The following is an 18383-nucleotide window of genomic DNA, read 5'->3' as shown; positions in this document are numbered from 1 at the left end:
GACAGGATATTGGGATACCTTAACTCCTGACCATGTTTGTGATCACACTTCATTATGATCTAATATGACATCTGTCAGAGAATATTTCCAGTTTCGGCAAAGATGCTCTGACTTCAGACAACTAGTATTGATCCTATGCCTCTTCTCCACTGCTGAAGTCATTGGACCCAGCCCTCATTTCCTATGTCGTCTTTATGTAAGATTATAAGACTGGATAGATACTAGATAAGTAGACAGGTGTCTACTCAAGAAAGCAGGATAGGTCACTCAGTTGAAAAGACAAATCTGGTATATTACCAGATGAATAGTTTTGCACTTCATAAGTCATATCCATGTAGAATTCCTTTAATTTTACAATGCAGAGAGGTAATTTGCTTAACAGATGAGAAAGACATCCAAACAATCTTATTATTTAAAGAAAAGATTTCAAAAATATGCATTTAGATAGACATAAGAAGATAAAGAGGATACCACAGACCTTGAAACAGGCAAAGGATTAGAAGGCTGTTTTTCTTTAATGCTGAATTATGCTGCCAGTTATCTCTGATAAAAATGAATGGGCAATGGCTGAGAGATTCTTTGCACCAACCTGTATTGATAGCATTTACCTGATTGAGGGTAGATAGGAATGAAGCAGTTCAACCTAATTAAAACTTTATGGGCCTATTATTTTCTCTCTTGAAACTAACATAGACTTTTATAGGATTTAATTTGAAGGGTATGAAAATTACGAAGGCAGATTTTTGTCATGCCCAAGGACAGGTTAATAATGCATTCAGATTCAAGTTATCTTTCACAATGATAAAACTGACCTACTTTTTCTTTCAGAGAGAAAAAAATCTTTTGAAATATTTTCACATAAAAAATGTTGCATTTTGTGCCTTTCTTCTTACAATCTATAATTAAACTGGCATATCACTTCCCAAAGTAAAATGAAATTTAGTTTATTTTGAGGTCTGGGCTTTTCAGTAAGTTAGTATCTCTGCTGCCTAAGACAAGTACCATCACTGTTTTGCATGCCAGGAATCTTTTCTGACAGTAGTGATAACGATGCAGATGTTTCCTTTTGTGGGGCTTGTCCGACAATGTCCCTAATGACAACATGTGCCTACTTCCTGGCAAATAAAAACATTCATTTTTCAAAACAAAAACACAAATGCTCTCATCCTAAGATGGCAAACGTCAGTAACCTGTGATTTTCTCCACGTTGCTTGTGCTTCTGCATTTGGTTGAAGCAATAAAGTGATTCTCTTCTTTTAGGTTTCCTTTTTTTTTTTTTTTAACTTTTGGTCATGACATTTAAATAATTTATGCAAAATCTTATGCAGCTCTATTATAATTAGAGTACTTGGGTCAAACCTTGTGAATTGGTTCTCCAAACACATTTGCCACGTCACCTCGCACCTAAATTTAGGTCCGCTGATTTGGCTTCAACACAGAAAGAAAGTTCCAACACGTATGATATACTTAAATTTCTGAATGCAACTTTATCTTTTGAAGTTCACATAAATGGAAACAGTGACAGGAGATCTGTGTTAACGTTTTAAAAAAGCTTTTTTTCAAGTATGAAACTTTTGTAAAATGCAGCTGAGGTTTTGGCAAAAAACAAAATTCTAGATATATTTCCTCAAAGGAACATTTTAATGTAGTCTTAAAAACAAGATTTTCACCTATTTGCTTTTTTTTTTTTTTTTTTTTTTTTGGCATGGGCAGGCTCTGGGCATCGAACATAGGTCTCCAGCAGGGCAGGTGAGAGTTCTGCCACTGAGCCGCTGTTGCTCTGCCCTCTATTTGCTTTTTAAAAAGAGGTTCCAACTGATGTGCATAACGGATGACCTTACCGATTCTTAAGCATCATGCCCTGAAAGCCGTGTCAGCATTATTACTGAGCCTCTCCCCAAGTCGGACACACACCACCAGATGGGATATGGGATGAAGTGAGGACAAGAGATGTCTGTTATATCTATTCCCTGTTAGCAAAGCTTTGTGAAAACGCCGCATTACATGGACCACTCCAAGAAATTCTCTTTTTCAAAAATATATTTATTAGCCCAGGGGTCCTGATGAGCCCCTTTCCTCTCCTTCTTGGGCGACTGAGCCGTCATAGTCATCGGGATATGAATGTAATTAGACAATTTGTCACATACAAGGACTAAGGGTCAATGTATCCTAGATAAAATCTGTGATTAGTAAAGCTTGCGTATGTTTATAGATACTTGTAGGTGTCCTTCCTTTGAGATTTCACATCATCAAAATCCAACCAGTAAAAATAGACAGATTTTCAGCCCCCAAACTTTGAATTTTACCCAAAACAAGCAAATAAAGATAATTCAGTCACTTTGAATGGTTTTGTGCTAATTGGAAATGGCATCGTCCCAAAATTTTACTCCGACATTTCTTGTCAGGCTGTGTAAAAAGGACACAGGACAGAGAACAGCTGCTGTAAGGGAATTCTTTTTGGACAACTATAAGGACCCAGATTTCTCCCTGGTGGCTTGGCCACCTGCCTTGTGGCCCCAGTGGAAATGCTTTATTTTCTGTGATTTCATTTTTCCTCTTAGTCATTAGATGATTTTTGTGCAAATTACATAATTTGCACTGCCTTATGAAAGTTACATGTTTAGGAACCAACTAGGAAATATAAACCAGTTATAAAAGTAAGTTGTGAAATTAATGGCTGATGGTACAGATTTTAAAATTATAGACTTTTCACTTTTATCGTTTCACGACAATTTATTCTGCTTTTGTATGGCATAACAAAGCTGAACAGAGCTTTTTATGTTATCTTTGGAAAATTTGTTAAATGGCATAGTCATTAAAAAACTAGAAATACAAATAACTTCTGGAACTTTTGAGATGGTAGAGATTCTGAGAACTGTGTCATATAACATACCAACAGTCTTAATGCTTTGGTATTGAATTCCTACAGAAGCAAAACCAAATGAAAGGATATCCCATCTACTGTCAGGTGCAGGGTTGTTTTCTTGTTTTTGTTTTTTTTTTAACCTCTTTGTTAAGTGATCCCAGAACCCTCCATAAGTGTTCTCCCAACTCTCCTCCTTTCAGGATATTGTATGATAGAGAATGTTCTTAATGTGCCCTTCTCATTAGGCTTAATCTCATAGACATAATTCAAAATTTCATAAAAAGTTGTAGCTTCTTTTAACTTGTCCAGGCAGATGGATAGAAATTAAACGGCATCACTTTGTCCAAAATGTGTCTCATCTTCATCTAAATATGAGCATTGGAGATCCTTTGCAATTTGAGGCTTTACATTTTCCTTCACTCTTGTCAATAACATTTTCGTGTAAATTAACTTTACACATGAGATTGGTCACAAATTATGGACCATTTCAACTCAACTTTTCTACTGCCATAGTGTAGCTAATGTCTTTTAGAGACAATCATAAATGGCATGTATCACATGGTAGCAGAATATTATAGTCAGGTAGTCAAGATCAGAAATAGATGTATGGGCTGTGAGAGGTAGACTGAGGTTTAGGTGTGATTAAGATCTCATGTCTGGGAATTTAAGAGTGATCAAATCCTCTTCTGCATTCCATCCTGCCTTCCATCCTACCACCCAAGGACCATAACCAAATGGGAAACAAAGTACCACTTTGTTATTAGCATTCATCTCACCCAAATCCATGCTAATGAAACTTTCTCTGATAAATTATAGATTGGAGAATGACATTTGGGCCTAAAAATGTAAGTTAACCCTCTGCTTTCCTCCAACCTGAATCTAAGATATATAAGTTGTATTATAAGTCTAGTATAATAATTATGAAGGTGAGATACAAAGAAAATGGACTAGACACCTCTGTCTTATCCTGGCAAGCCCTACCTGAGTCTTCTTAGGACTTGGATGCAGAAAGGAAAGAAGAAGTTGTGCTTCAAGGCTGCTGAACTTTTAGGGATAATATTAGTACCGCCAGTAAAATATGGTTTAATTCAGCTCTTGGGTCCTGACTCATTGAGCTGATCTTTTATCCTTGGTGGTATTGGGATAGTTAGTAAGTAACTGAAGCTAAAATGTAGAAGGAAAGGTCAGAAGTTTTTAGTCCCAAAATATCTCATTTGTTTTCAATCTTCAAATTCAATGTTTTTGTTTTGTTTTTTAATTATAAGTAATGACATTCTATTGAAGACTTGGCTGTTAGCTGCATCCTATCAGGATATAATGAAAGGAGGAAGTCTGCTGGTAAAACCAATTTTATTTCTTGAAGTCAATAGTTTTATCTCTCGTGTTAACTGAGGTTTCTTCTTCAGGAAGGAAAGAAAGCACTGTCTGGTCAGAGGCATGTATTATATACTGCATCAGCAGGGACTAAAATATGAAGTAATGAAGCTAACTACCTAAAAGAAGTATGTTTGCGCCTTTTTTGTGACTAAAAACTGGAGAGAGTCCATTTGTCTTCTTCTTCCTGGCTGATGTTAAGGGTATTTCACTTGGCACAGTTGTCACTGAACCAAGGAGGAATGTTTCCTCTTCAAGTCCATGACACATTCCTGCAAGAAATATCAGTAGCTTTATTGTCTTTACCAGAGGTGCCCATCAAAAATCTACTTTACAAGTGTACCCTCTTTTGAACTCATTTGAACTTAATAGAGGTGGGCCGTCCTTCATCAGTATTTTTTCTTGAAAAGTGGATGACATGTTTTCATCAAAGTTGATAGCCATAGAGAGATGTAGAAAATGATGATAATCATGGAATTTCATCCTCATATTTTCAAAGGATTGCTTTGAGGCTGGATGGTCTTACTGTAGCAGACATGACTTATAAATAGTGTGTACTATTTAAGTTTCCTTTTTTATTTCTTTGCAAGGAATGTTGGTTCTAGATTTGCAATTTCATAACCTAAATTCTTTAGTTTATAGGAATTCTAATGTAGTGCAATTTCAAACAGAATATTTCCACAGTTTTAAAAGCATAGGGAATATATATATAATAAGTATATAGATAGCTATAGTTATAAATATATGAAAACATTTTGTGACTGCCGTTTCTCCAAAATGAAAGCTTAAACTCAAGGCAAAACTTAGCTATTTTTGAAATAGCTCTTCTTTAGTTGATGGATCAGTTTTTAGTTGATTTGAAATTATTTCTAGAAAACATCCTAACACCAAGTTTTCAGTGACTTAAGTCTATTTTTCTTTGTTTATGGTTATATCAAATGCTATATGCACCTCATTTTTTATTCTTTTTTCCTCTCTTCAGGTAACTTAGTCTAATGTCATTTTAATTTTCTAAAAAGTTGCTGAAAATTTCATTTTTGGTTTCCAGTCACTGGTATATATATATAATCAGATCCTAATTGTAATTCTGTTGACATTTTAGTAGGCAGCCAGTCCATATGAGGCACACTACAAAATCTTCGGAGCATCCTATGTTTTGAAGAAATGTTATCATTCATTAAAGATATTCTCAGATATATGTACATCTTTGCAGTTCAAAGTCATCATTCTTCAATTTCATAGTGATGATGAAGTTTCTGAATAGTTTTATCTCTTCAACATGTTTTCCACTTTCCCATCTCTTAAAAAATGCTTTCTGATTTTCTTAGTCATGTTTATTGAAGTCTAACTTATATACAGTAACATTTACCATATTTAGGTATACAATCCAAATAGTTTTAATCATCATATTAATCATGTAATCACGAGTGCTATGAAGTTATTGAACAATTTCTAATACCCCCCAACTTCCCTCATGCTCCTTGGGTGCCAACCCTGCCCCACACCTGATCTCTGAAAACCTTTGATCTGTTTTAGTTTTGCCGTTTCTGGAGTGTCATATAGGTGAAATCATTACAGATTCTGACTTGTTTCACTTAGCAAAATGTAGTTGAGACTCATGCATGTTGTTGCATGTATTAATGGTTTGTCCCTTTTTATGGCTGAGCAACACGTATAGTATCAATATACTTCAGTTAGATCATTAATTCACAGCTGAAGGCCATAGGGTTGCTTGCAGTTTGTGGGGATTATGAATAAAATTGCTATAAATATGTACATACAGGTTTTATATGAATTTAAGTTTTTGTTTATCTTAGATAAAGAGCTGGGAACAGGATTTCTGGTCTTATAGTAAGTGGAGGTTTAACTTTATAGAAAACTGTCATTCTGTCTTCTGAAGGGACTGTGCCATTTTATATTCTTACCAGCAATGTATGAAAATTCGAGTTTTTCCATACCCTTATTCATACTTGATTTTGTCAGTATTTTTCTAAATATGGCCATTCTAGTAAGGGTGTATTTTGAGATAATTATGGTTTTAATTTGAATTTTCCTAGTGACTTGTGATGTTGAGCAATTTTTTCATATTTGCCATCCATATATTTTCTTTGGTTAAATACCCATTCAAATACCCTTTTCCACTTTTGCTTTGTTTTTGTTTTTGTTATTGACTTTTGAGGGTTCTTTATATATATATTTTTATACAGATCCTTTATCAGTGTGTTTCAAAAATATTTTCTCCATAAAATTTTCTTTTCATTTTTTTTTTCTCAGTGTACTTTGAAGAGCTAGTTTCTCTTTTATTTTGTAACCATGAGTTTAGTTGATCACCTTTCAGTTTGTAGGTCCTCATCATAACAAAATTGCATGCATTTCTATCCTGTAAAATGAACTTTACTTTCTTTGATTCTCTCTCGGAGCATAGGGTTTTACATAGTAGGAAATTGCAGTGCAGAGGTGTTTGGGTGGCTTGCCTGAAATCACATAGAAAAATGATCCAAAACAAGAAAGTCATAACAGAGATTTGTTGTTCCTTACCTTTCTCTCTGCACTAATCGGGAATTTCAAGAGCCAATGCAAAGGTTATATTGTGATATTTGCTACTGAAAGACCAAAAATGAAAATCTTCTAGCACTAGAATTTTAGTTGTTTGATGTAACTCTATCGAAATGGGAATTCTCTTGTAAGCTTGGCAAATAAAGTTAAAGAGAAACTTTTACTTCTTTTTAAGCTTGTTAATCTTTCAGATGAAAGTTCCATCCACAAAATAATCTATTTGACTTTTAATATAAAGAAAAAAGAAGTATAAATTATTCATTTGAAATAATTTAAAATAGCACATCTATAGTGAAAGTTAATGTTACCTCAAAACTTTGGAAAAAGTATTAGTTTTTCTCTTTGCATATTTTAGTCCAGGTGCCTAACACACTGGCAGAACAGCTTTTAAATAAATGTGAGTTGAATGAAAGGATAAATGAACTTTGTGAACCGACTCACTACAATTTTATCTCCTTTACTGAATCAATCTATCTTCGTAAATTTTCAGTAGCTTAAAATACATTCTAAAGGTGAAATATGCTGTTGAATCTGTGAGAGCTCCCTAAGCTTTACTCCAACTTCTATGACCACTCTTTCCCAGCTTCCATCCCTGGCTGGTCCTTTTCCATATGATCCCAGATTTTATGGTGCTTCATAATAAGAAGTACCAAGAGGCTCCATTTCTCTAAATTCAGTGACTGCTCAGCAGCGTTTGACAGATCATAGCTCTAGGTCTTTAAATAACTTTATATTCCCATAGCTTCTATGTCCCATCACCCCTACCCTACTCCCTAATCTTTACTCCAACCTCTATGGCACTCTTTCCCAGCTTCCTTCCTGTGAGAATTATTCAAAATTAGGAAATTATCGACGTTGAAATGTAAAGTAAGACCCTGTACAATAGTGTCCATAAATTGTTTGCCTACAACTGGGAATTCAACCCATCTTATGTGAAAGAACATACTTTGAAGTGCTATAGCTGGAGTTTCTCAGAAATTTTGGGACCCAAGAACTCAAAGGCATAAGCCCACTGCTCCTTCCTGAAACCCATATGGCCATCTCCTCGTTTCCCTTTAAGAGTGTTCTCAGGGTATTTAGTAAAATACTTTAGCTATGCCTACCATCTTCACAATTGTACAAATACTTTTATATTTGCCATTAAAAAGTAAGGTAGGGCAGGCCGCAATGGCTCAGCAGGGCCCGGGTTCGGTTCCTGGTGCCTACCCGTGCAAAAAGAAAAGGAAAAAAAAAAAAAGTAAGGTAGTCAGGGATATGGGTTATTCCATTAGAAAATGAGAGACTAAGAAAGTGCCACAAAGGTGATGTAGCAGATACAAGTAGAATTAATATCTCCAAATTTGACCTGACTTTATAACCAGACTATGTTCTTTCAGCTCACTCTTGAAAATCAGCTAATCAGGATCTATTACATTTTATATAAAAGAAAGACTGGAGATGACATTGGATTCATTTCACTTAATGTTAATATATTATAATCATTAAGATGTTAAAATGCTATGCTATGCTAAAATAGCATGTTTTAATGCTATTTCCCTCCTGGTTGAAGCAATGAATTTGTTGGTTTTGAAATTTTTGCGTTGCACATTTTGCAGCCACCACTGTTTTCATAATAGCTCCCATATAAAACCTGGATAGCTATTTTTCAAAGCATCAAAACCTTGTGATAACTGCAAATTTTTGTTTTCAAATATGCTGCCAAATTGTGGTAGTCTGATGTTTTGCTATAAGAGAGCCTGATGTAGTTGAAAGAAAAAGTTTTGGTGGCAGAGGATATGACTTTATCTACAACTAACTAGTCATGTGGTCATGGGTGTGTTACCATCTCTGTGGCAGTTTCCTTATGTGTACAGTGCCTAAATCATAAGTTGTGAGAATTAAATGAGCTTGTAGACATAAAACACTTAGCATCACTCATGGCCCAGAGTGAGCCCTCATTAAATGTGCACCAGTATCATGATAATTTGCTTCAACAGTTATTTACTTAACATTTTCAAAACCTTTTATTCAGTGCAAAAGTATGTTTTTATGGCTTACCAATTAATTTTATTTAAGAAGAAAATTTACTGAACGATTGACGTTTTAGAAAATACTTATTTAGGGATGCTGTCCTGTGCATTGCAGGGTATTTAGCTGTATTTCTGCCCTCCATTCACCAGATTCCGAAAGTACCACTCCCATCCCCAGCTGTGACAACTGAAAGTGTCTCCAGACACTGCCAAATGTCTCCTAAGGGACAAAATATCCCCACTTGTGACCACTGCCTCAGATCAATCATTTGCACAGTGTTCATGGAATGCTAATACTAAGAGATGTTTCCCAAAAGATCTTGGGGTCAAACAAGTTGGGTAACATGAAATAATAATAATTTTATTATTAGCTAGTCTTTGATAAGCTTACTATATGCCATTGACTGCTCTTTTCTCATTTAATCCTCATAACAGACTTAGAGGTCCATACTATTTCAAGGCATAATTTTCAAATGAGGAAATTGAACCCCAGAGAAATCAAGTAACTGACCAAGATCATACAACTGGTTAGTTACACATCTAGTGTTTTTGTCCAAGCCACCTCCAGAGTCTTTCCAATTATCAGCTAAACAGTACTGCATCTTGGCATTTTTAAATTCACAATCCAAATTGGGATGTTAGGGTATCAGTTTTAATTTGGGGAATTTACTAGGTGTTTATCCTAGGCACTTACAAAATTACCTTTGTTTTTATCAATTGTTAACAATTTCCCAATTATTTGCCAACTGATGTCCTCAAAAACATCCTTGGATGCAAAGAAATCATGTTCCCTGGAAAAGATATCCAACTAGTCTCAGACAAATTCAGATGGCCAGGAACTGAGATGGAAGAGACTTGCTCTGCTTGGAGGATGCAGAGAATGTTTGATAGAGAAGACATTTGAATTGGGCCTTTAATCATTGTGTTATACTTGGATAAACAGGAGTCAGGCAGGTGGAAATGCATTCCCAGCAGAGGATGCCACATTTGCAATGGCCTGGGCAAGTGCAAGAGTATGGTATATTGTAAAAATGGCATAGGAAGAGGAGAGGGAGTAGAAAAATAAAAGTAGAGACAAGGCTGGGGTCTACATTAATATCACCAGCATGACTCCCATGGGTAGGTATTTGATGATGGTAAATGAAGTGGATAGATTTGGGGGTGGGGACACCAAATTAGGGCTCTATAGTCCAGGGCTTCAACCAAGAAATAATGAGTTAGGACAGAGGGAAAGGGTCAGATTTGAGAGAGTTTATTAGCAGGAGAAGCGGAGCAAAAAAGGCCTTCTAAATGAACTGTGAAAGTAAAGAAGAATTTATTTTCAGAAGGGTTATCTTTATAAAACAAGATGGTGCAGTGTCAAGGGAGTAAAATGGTAACATGTTTAGTAGCTATTCTGATAGCCTGGAGAATTTGCAGTAACAACTATCATGATCCACAAATGCTCTTCTCTTCTCAAAACTTGTTCTCTTGCCCAACCACATTTCCCAGAGAAACCGAATGCCCCCAATACTTTGCATCCAAGGATGTTTTTGAGGACATTCAGTTGGAAAATAATTGGGAGATTGTTAACAGTTGATAAAAACAAAGGTAATTTTGTCAGTGCCTAGGAGATTTAAGGCTAAAAGATGGATTCTGGATAGCGCTGCTCCCTTCCCAGTTTATACCGCATTGTCGAGTCCTTCTAATCCTGCCATGGGAAAGATGAGTCAGCTCTAGTGGAGAGTAAACCAAATGCATTTGAGAAATGATGAGCCAACTGAAAAATGTTGGGAAGAGATTAATCCCTGGCACTCAGTGAATATTTGTTGAGTAGATGAATTAATCAAATTTTTAATTCACTTTGATAACTTTTGACTGAAGCTTGTAAAATTAGATTATAGAAAGGAAGAAAAGAAACTTTAATTGCAGTTTTCCTATTCATCTTTTTAATGAAATAGTTAGAGTGACACTCCCAAAATGTACTCCAGCATAACACCAAATGTATTTTTACATCTATGCATTATGCGGTAAGTTTTTGCAACTTTATTATTTAAATATCTTCTGTAAACTGTCCTTTAAAGTCATTCTCCATACTTCAGCTTATTTTAAATGAAGCAATTTATTTTATAACTGATATGAAGATTTTATAACCTGGAATTCATTCCTGGGTGTTTAGAAGACAAACATTTTTTTCACCTATGTTTGAACAATTTCTATAGTTACATATAAAATAATAATTAGTAATAATGCCTAGTGTTTAAGGAGTACATGCCTTTAAGTGCTAGTTGTCTTAAAATTATTATTTCTAACAAAGACATCAGCCCTACTGTCTTAGTTTCCAGGCTGCTATGACAAATATCACACAATGGATTGACTTAATGGGAATTTATTGTCTCGTGGTTATGGACGCTGGAAGGCTTGCTTCCTTCTGGGATTGGTTGTATTCTGGCTGGTCTCAGTCCATGATGTTCCTTGGCTTTCCCACCACATGGATACGCCCTCTCCTTTCTCTTCTGAATTCCATTGCCCTCTGGCTTCTCTCTGTGCTCTCTTTCCCTTGTCCAATTTCCTTCTCTTATAGGGATCTGAGCCATGTTGGATCAAGGCCCACCCTCATACAGTTTGGACGCACCTTGATTAATAATAACATCTTCAGAAGTCCCATTTACACATGGACCAGGGGTGTGATCCTCCAGTGATCCTCCCCACACAAAGTAAAATAGATTCTCCGAGTAGAATAAGTTATAAATGTTCAAAATTATGAATGTATATCATTAACAGTAAGGTACCTTCTATTATGGTGGAATTGGGGCCATGAAAAGGATATTGCCATCCCAAGCTTGTGGAAAGTTAATTTGAAAAACTATTTTTAAAGTTTACCAGTATTCAGTAAATAGGTGTGTTCACAATTTATGAATTTACAATTCATAATTAAGTGTGTATCATAAAATTATATGATGAACATGGGTAGGCAAATTACAAACTTCTGAATGAAATTGATTATTCACCCTGCCTCATCTCTCAAAGATAGGAGTGATTTCTGTCCAACTCATCGGTCTGGTTGATTTAGCCCTATTTCACTTTGTGATTAGGATCTTCTGTCTTACCGTGAAAAATTACTGTCCTATCTGGAATGAAATAACCGATATTCCTAGTGTTCTTACACTTTTTTTCTTTTATGTGAACATTTTAGGTGTATCAGTACATGCACGAAACGATAACTGTTAATGGCTGTCCCGAATTCCGTGCCCGGGCCACAGCAAAGGTAAGCCTAGAGTAACTTTAAAAATATACTTGATCCCAGTGATCTAGTAATTGATTGTGTGCGTGTGTGTTTCAGGTATTCTCGTGTGTACACTGTAAGAGAATTTAGACATCAGTGGCAGCCCAGAGTCTAGAACCAGTACTACTTCCCAGGTAAAAATCCTAATGGAAAATTGACCATTTCTGCTGCTTCTGTAGCTTAAGAAAGGAGAATGATTTCATTAAACTCACTAAATGTCCGTTTGGCACAAGCAAATCTACCGGTTCGTTGTATGAAATACTATACAATGTTCTGATGCGTTGTTCTGTATACAAAAGAAACTGCCCTAGTTGGTGCATGCAGATTTCTTTGCACAGGTCTAGGGATGTGGTTTAAGTTAGGCAGGAAAAGAATTTGCCTGACACCCACCGATATGAGATTCTTCCGCATTTTCATCTGAGCAGTGGGCCGCTTGCTGAAATAACATGAGATTGGCCTAAAGGAAAGGCCCATTGCCTTTTGTAGTAGCGACCACATTTTCTCTTTAAAGACTCAAATCCAGATATGTGAGAAATCCCAGTAACTAAAACATTGCAGCAATAGGCTCATGAAATTATCCAGAAAATAGACTATTAAGAAACCATAATTTTAAACTAAAATCACTGGTGCAGTTCCTATTTTACAAACACAAAGATGCTACTTTGTAAAAGCATTTGTCTTTCTAAATAGGCACAAGGAGAAAATAATCATGATTTTCCTTTTAATTCTTTTGTGTTACATCACCTCTTGTTTGGTTTCCCTCCTGATTTCACAGCTTTTATTCTGTATCCACCCGAAAAGGAAACACCTTAGAATTGTAAGGTTTTTTGTTTTGTTTTTTTAACCCAGGCAAAAAGAGGGTATTTTTATCATTACATCATGCTTTGCTTGTACTGAAGTGGAACACATGCAGAAAAAAAAAAAAACGATCCCTACATGGTTTAATTAAGGGGGAAGTGAATTATGTAGTGTTTTACCATTCTCATTTCTTATTCATGTAGAACAGCAGGATAGCAGCATAATGTTGCAATAGCACAATATTTTCTGGTTGTTTCTGGGCTGTCTGCATTGCATCCATGTCAGCCATTAAAATCTATGCATGATGACAAGGTTTGCATGAGCAAATGCATGTAGCTAAAAACGAGCCATTATTCCCATGTCATTCACTATCTTTCATGAAATGCAGACAAGTAGCATAATGCTAAATCGACACGATAATGCTGTGTGTGGAAAAGAATGTACAGTAGTTGGGAATCAATATTTTCAGCGTTGAGTAAATCACTTTGTAGTAGGCATCTAATCAGCTATGGCTAAGGCGGATTAATGGAAGTGGAAAATAAGAAGCAGGCAGAGAATCTTTTCTTGATAGAAACTCCCTAAATGCTGCCGTTGTATTTCCATGGGGCCCTGGGGGTCAGGGGCTAATGGTAAGTTGTTTTATTGAACTTATTTAAATACAGTACTGTATGAATATTAAAATAAATTTAAAAGTCCATATTACATGAAGTTGTGTACATCAAGGTACAAAACCATAGACTGTCTAAACTTTTATTTTATATCAAATGTTGTCATTTTGCATAGATCACTATAGCAAGCTGGAACATTAATGTAAAGGGTAGAAAAAGAAAAACCTGTGCCAATAAGAGCACCTCTCATAATAATATGGAATATTATTCCATGTATAATTATATAGAATATATATAATAAATACATATTATATGAAATCAATTATTTAAAGATTTTTTAATTTGGTTTTTATTTTTCTTTTTTGTTTAGGCATCTCAATGTTTAAAAAAAGACTAAATTTGTTAAACCAGTGGTTTGGCAATAGCAAAATTATATATATAGTCACAAGTATATATGCATGCAAATGCCCTTCAGTGTAGTCAACGGATATTTATGTGCAAGAAAATTAGACTGTGTGTCATAGAAAGAAGGGTAAGACACAGTTCTTGCCCCTAAGGTTCTCGTGAACCAGATATGTACAAAATAATTATAATTCAACATAGTGTATGCACCATAAGGCCACCTGGAGTTCAGGGATATAGGAGGAGTTGATCTACCCGAGAGAATGTGGAATGACTTCTTTGCAAAAGGGAAATTTTTATCATGGCAGAGAAGCTCTTAAAAGCTGGAAATAGCTGGGTGGGCTTTACAAAAGGAAAGAATGGCAGGTGGCATCTAAATGAAGAAGGGCCCCACCCTTTTCAGTTCTTTGTTTCACAGGAGAAGGCAATGAGTTGCCGATTTACCCATCTCAAAGCAGTTATTAGTCCTGTTTCCCTTGTTTTGTTACCAAATGACCATCTTTTCTTTCAGGCAACAGTTGCAGCTTTTGCAGCTAGTGAAGGCCACTCCCACCCCCGGGTAGTCGAACTACCAAAGACCGATGAAGGCCTTGGTTTTAATGTGATGGGAGGAAAGGAGCAAAATTCCCCCATTTATATTTCCCGCATCATTCCTGGAGGGGTAGCCGAAAGACATGGAGGCCTCAAAAGAGGAGACCAGCTGCTCTCAGTGAATGGAGTGGTATGTTCCTAAAATAACCAGAGATTTTTCTCCCTAAGTACAGACCTATTTTCTGCTGTTAGAGTAGTCAATGTTGCAATCCCACAACCAATCATGTTAGCTTCCTGAACATTGGTGGATATCATCCTATAAAGGCAATAATTTCATAGTTTGTCTCATTTAGGTTGTTCAGGTATGAGGTCTATGAACAAGTTAAAAAATCATCTCAAGAAATGATTCTAACTTGTGGAATGTCCCTCATCTAATACCCTAATTGAGTTCATGTTTAGCAAAACCTAATGATTTCAAGGCTCCATTAGCAAATAAGCACATTAAAAATTAAAGATAAAATTCATCGTTCTATAATGTGTTTTAAAATACTTAATTAAAGAGGAAGAGTACCTTTACTATTTACATAATAATAACATATGAAAAAGGCTAATGCACAGATAATTCTTTAAGCCTGGTCTTTAGCATAATAAACATATTATCCCCACCCCCCACCAAATTGTATGGCATTATCTATTTACCACATGTTTTAGTTTGCAAATTAAGTGAATTAAAATATACAACATTTTAAAGTGCAAATGCTCACATATATTGTTCATAACGTCATAGTCTTTGAATGCCATTCCCTCCACATGCAATAAAGAATTGCTAAAGAAATAGCTTCATTTAGGCAATTTTCTCCCCATAACTTCCAATTATATCAAACATAAATAATCTAAAAGCAGAAATTCCAGAAAAATAAATATACTAATATTCACCAGCCCAGTTAACCTACGATCTTTATTCTAAGACCTTAAGCTTTAATAAATAAGCCAAATTTGGATTATTTGCAGCCATATTGATTTCTGCTTAGAATGCCATGTTCAAAATAAGATACACTTGAAATGTGACATTTTCTTGGTAACTATGGATTAAAATTCTCTTGCAGTTGTGCTTTACATTTTGTTTATTTCTGCTTTTTTTTGTAACCTAACTAGTGACTTGATAGCATCCAAAACTATTCATTTAAGTCCACCATTCTCTGATGTACATCAAAATCAGCAATCCCTGAATATTTCATTTCACTTCAGCACTCTAATTCTACAATTGCCTTTTCTCATTTACTTTTTTTTTCTATTGAATAACTCTTTGAGATAAGCTTCTTATTGACCTGTAGATAACCATGACTTTTCCAAATCATGTTTCAACTGATACTTTCAGTTGAACTTTTGTTAGAGTTCTCTGGAACCAGGTCTTGCAATTATATCACACAATGATCTAAGCCTCGGTGCATAAATTTGTAATTTTTCTGTATATATATTGGGTAGATTTAAAAACAAAATGAAAAGCATAGAATAAAAGAATGAATTGTGTAAAGCAACAATGAAAATATATACAATTTTAATATGTGATTGACTTGTCTATCAAAGGTGCTAAAGAGCCTTTGTTTTATCCTAGGTCAAAAATTTGCAGGGAACACAGTTGAGACATTTCACAATCACTCATATATTCCTTGCAATGAACTTTTGTTGTGCTTGGAAGAGAACAGAAGGTTTTAGAACTCTGGAGTAAGACAGACAAGGCTTTACCACTCAATATCCATATGATTATGGGTAATATCCACCAACCCACAATTTCCTTATCTGTAAAAGGAGAGTAGTAACTAATTTGATGGGCTCTAGGAATGAGTGAAATGAGGAGAAATGCCTGTTGTGAACTGTCCTGTGACAATTTCTTCAAACACCTAGTTTTCTTTGATGATACAGAGGCTATTAAAGAGGGCTATGGTTGGTATGGTATTGCTGTTGCTTGTTATTTTAAACAAGTCGTAAATCAAATTTTGTACACATATAGGCATATGTTAGGAAACATTAGCAAGCAAGAATTGATGAATTCATTATAGTCTCCTCAGTATATTTGATGATATCCCAGTTCTCTGCCATGTAGTCAGAAAAGACCATATTCAAGAGTCAGGATTTTGTTACCATTATATTTAGTATCAGACTACCAGAAATGCTTTTAAACTGACAGTCAGAAATAGATCATTTTGTATCAAAGAAACCATTTGATACAGACTATGGGCCTCTCTTTTAGGATCTCCAAAAATGTTTAATATCCAGGTATTATTTATAAAATATATATATATATATATATATATATATATATATATATATATTTTTTTTTTTTTTTGCAAGCCAATTTGGAGTTTTTATTAACCGGCCGGCGACTGCCTTAGGAACTTTTAAGAAAGAGGATTCAGAGAGCAGCACCAGGGGTTTTTAAGGTGTGCTTATAAAGGCTAAAATTATGTTGTGGTTTTGCAGTTGCTAGCAAGCAAGCATGATCATAGAAGCAGAAAATGCCATTAGCTGTTGCCAAAACATATCCCATTTTCTCAGTTTTCTAACATTGGTTATTGTTTAACTCTTGGGGACATTTCACCCCAATGTTGGGATTTTCCCTGCTTGGGTCTGATTAATTGCTCCTGGCCCTCCACATTCCCCACTGGTTTTTTTTTTTTCATTGCTAAATCCACTGACAGCAGTTGATAAAGTTGACATTTGGTTTTAATAGTACTAGTTAATAAGCTGTCAGAAGGTTTCACAATTTTTTTTTATTAATTAAAAAAAAATTAACTAGCACAACATTTAGAAATCATTCCATTCTACATATGCAATCAGTAATTCTTAATATCATCACATAGATGTATGATCATCATTTCTTAGTACATTTGCATCGATTTAGAAAAAGAAATAGCAAGACAACAGAAAAAGAAATAAAATGATAATATAGAGAAAAAGATTAAAAAAATGCAAAAAATATATATATTAAAAAGCAGAACAAACAAACAAACAAAAAAAACTATAGCTCAGATGCAGTTTCATTCAGTGTTTTAACATAATTACATTGCAATTAGGTAGTATTGTGCTGTCCATTTTTGAGTTTTTGTATCTAGTCCTGTTGCACAGTCTGTATCCCTTCAGCTCCAATTACCCATTATCTTACCCTATTTCTAACTCCTGATGGTCTCTGTTACCAATGACATATTCCAAGTTTATTCTCTAATGTCGGTTCACATCAGTGGGACCATCCAGTATTTGTCCTTTAGTTTTTGGCTAGTCTCACTCAGCATAATGTTCTCTAGGTCCATCCATGTTATTACATGCTTCATAAGTTTATTCTGTCTTAAAGCTGCATAATATTCCATCGTATGTATATACCACAGTTTGTTTAGCCACTCGTCTGTTGATGGACAACCACTCGTCTGTTGATGGACATCCAGGTATATTTTAAACCTTTAATTTTAACAACTAAGTTTCCTTGTAGCATTCATTATGCTAGTTAACATGCTATAGCTTTCACCAATGAAAATCCACTTCTGATGTATTTTTACAAATAAATAAAGCATATTGAATGAAATAGATAAAACAAACGAATGTTATATATGGCCCCCTTTAGAAAGTGGCTTTTCTTTTATAATACTGGATGATCACCCCTGGAATGGTTAAGCTACTAAAATTGGAGCTTATGATATTGGCAAATGGTCTTTAAAGAGGGAGTTCTACCCCAGTCAACATGCTGGAGTGATGCTCTTCAGAGCTCCATCCCTCAACTGAAGCTTTGAACTACCAGTAAGAACTGGTAGAAATATTGTTCTCAACACTTTAGAAAACAGTTAAAGGACTGCAGTAACAGAGTGAGTGCTAAATTAAGGAAAAGGCTACTTTAGAAGTGGTAAGGTCTCATGGCACCTTGTCTTGCCCCTTCCCCACCCCTCAGTGGCTCCATGCAGAGGTGGCCCATATTCACAATGTGG

General features: G+C 35.3%; 1 protein-coding gene across 2 annotated transcripts in view; it reads left to right on the top strand.

Annotated features, from left to right (window-relative positions):
- The window catches only part of LIN7A (lin-7 cell polarity scaffold A), a 144870-nt gene that overhangs the window by 81785 nt on the left and 44702 nt on the right, over nucleotides 1-18383 (top strand). For both annotated transcript variants that reach the window (XM_077111524.1, XM_077111525.1), the window contains 2 exons: nucleotides 11981-12052; nucleotides 14390-14599. In XM_077111524.1, coding sequence (XP_076967639.1) covers nucleotides 11981-12052; nucleotides 14390-14599 — 282 coding nt within the window. The remainder of the gene's footprint in view (nucleotides 1-11980; nucleotides 12053-14389; nucleotides 14600-18383) is intronic.

Source organism: Tamandua tetradactyla, chromosome 7 (genome assembly GCF_023851605.1).
Source record: "Tamandua tetradactyla isolate mTamTet1 chromosome 7, mTamTet1.pri, whole genome shotgun sequence".
NCBI lineage: Eukaryota > Metazoa > Chordata > Mammalia > Pilosa > Myrmecophagidae > Tamandua > Tamandua tetradactyla.
Note: the sequence above shows the minus strand (reverse complement) of the source record. Positions and strands in the feature narration are given on the sequence as shown.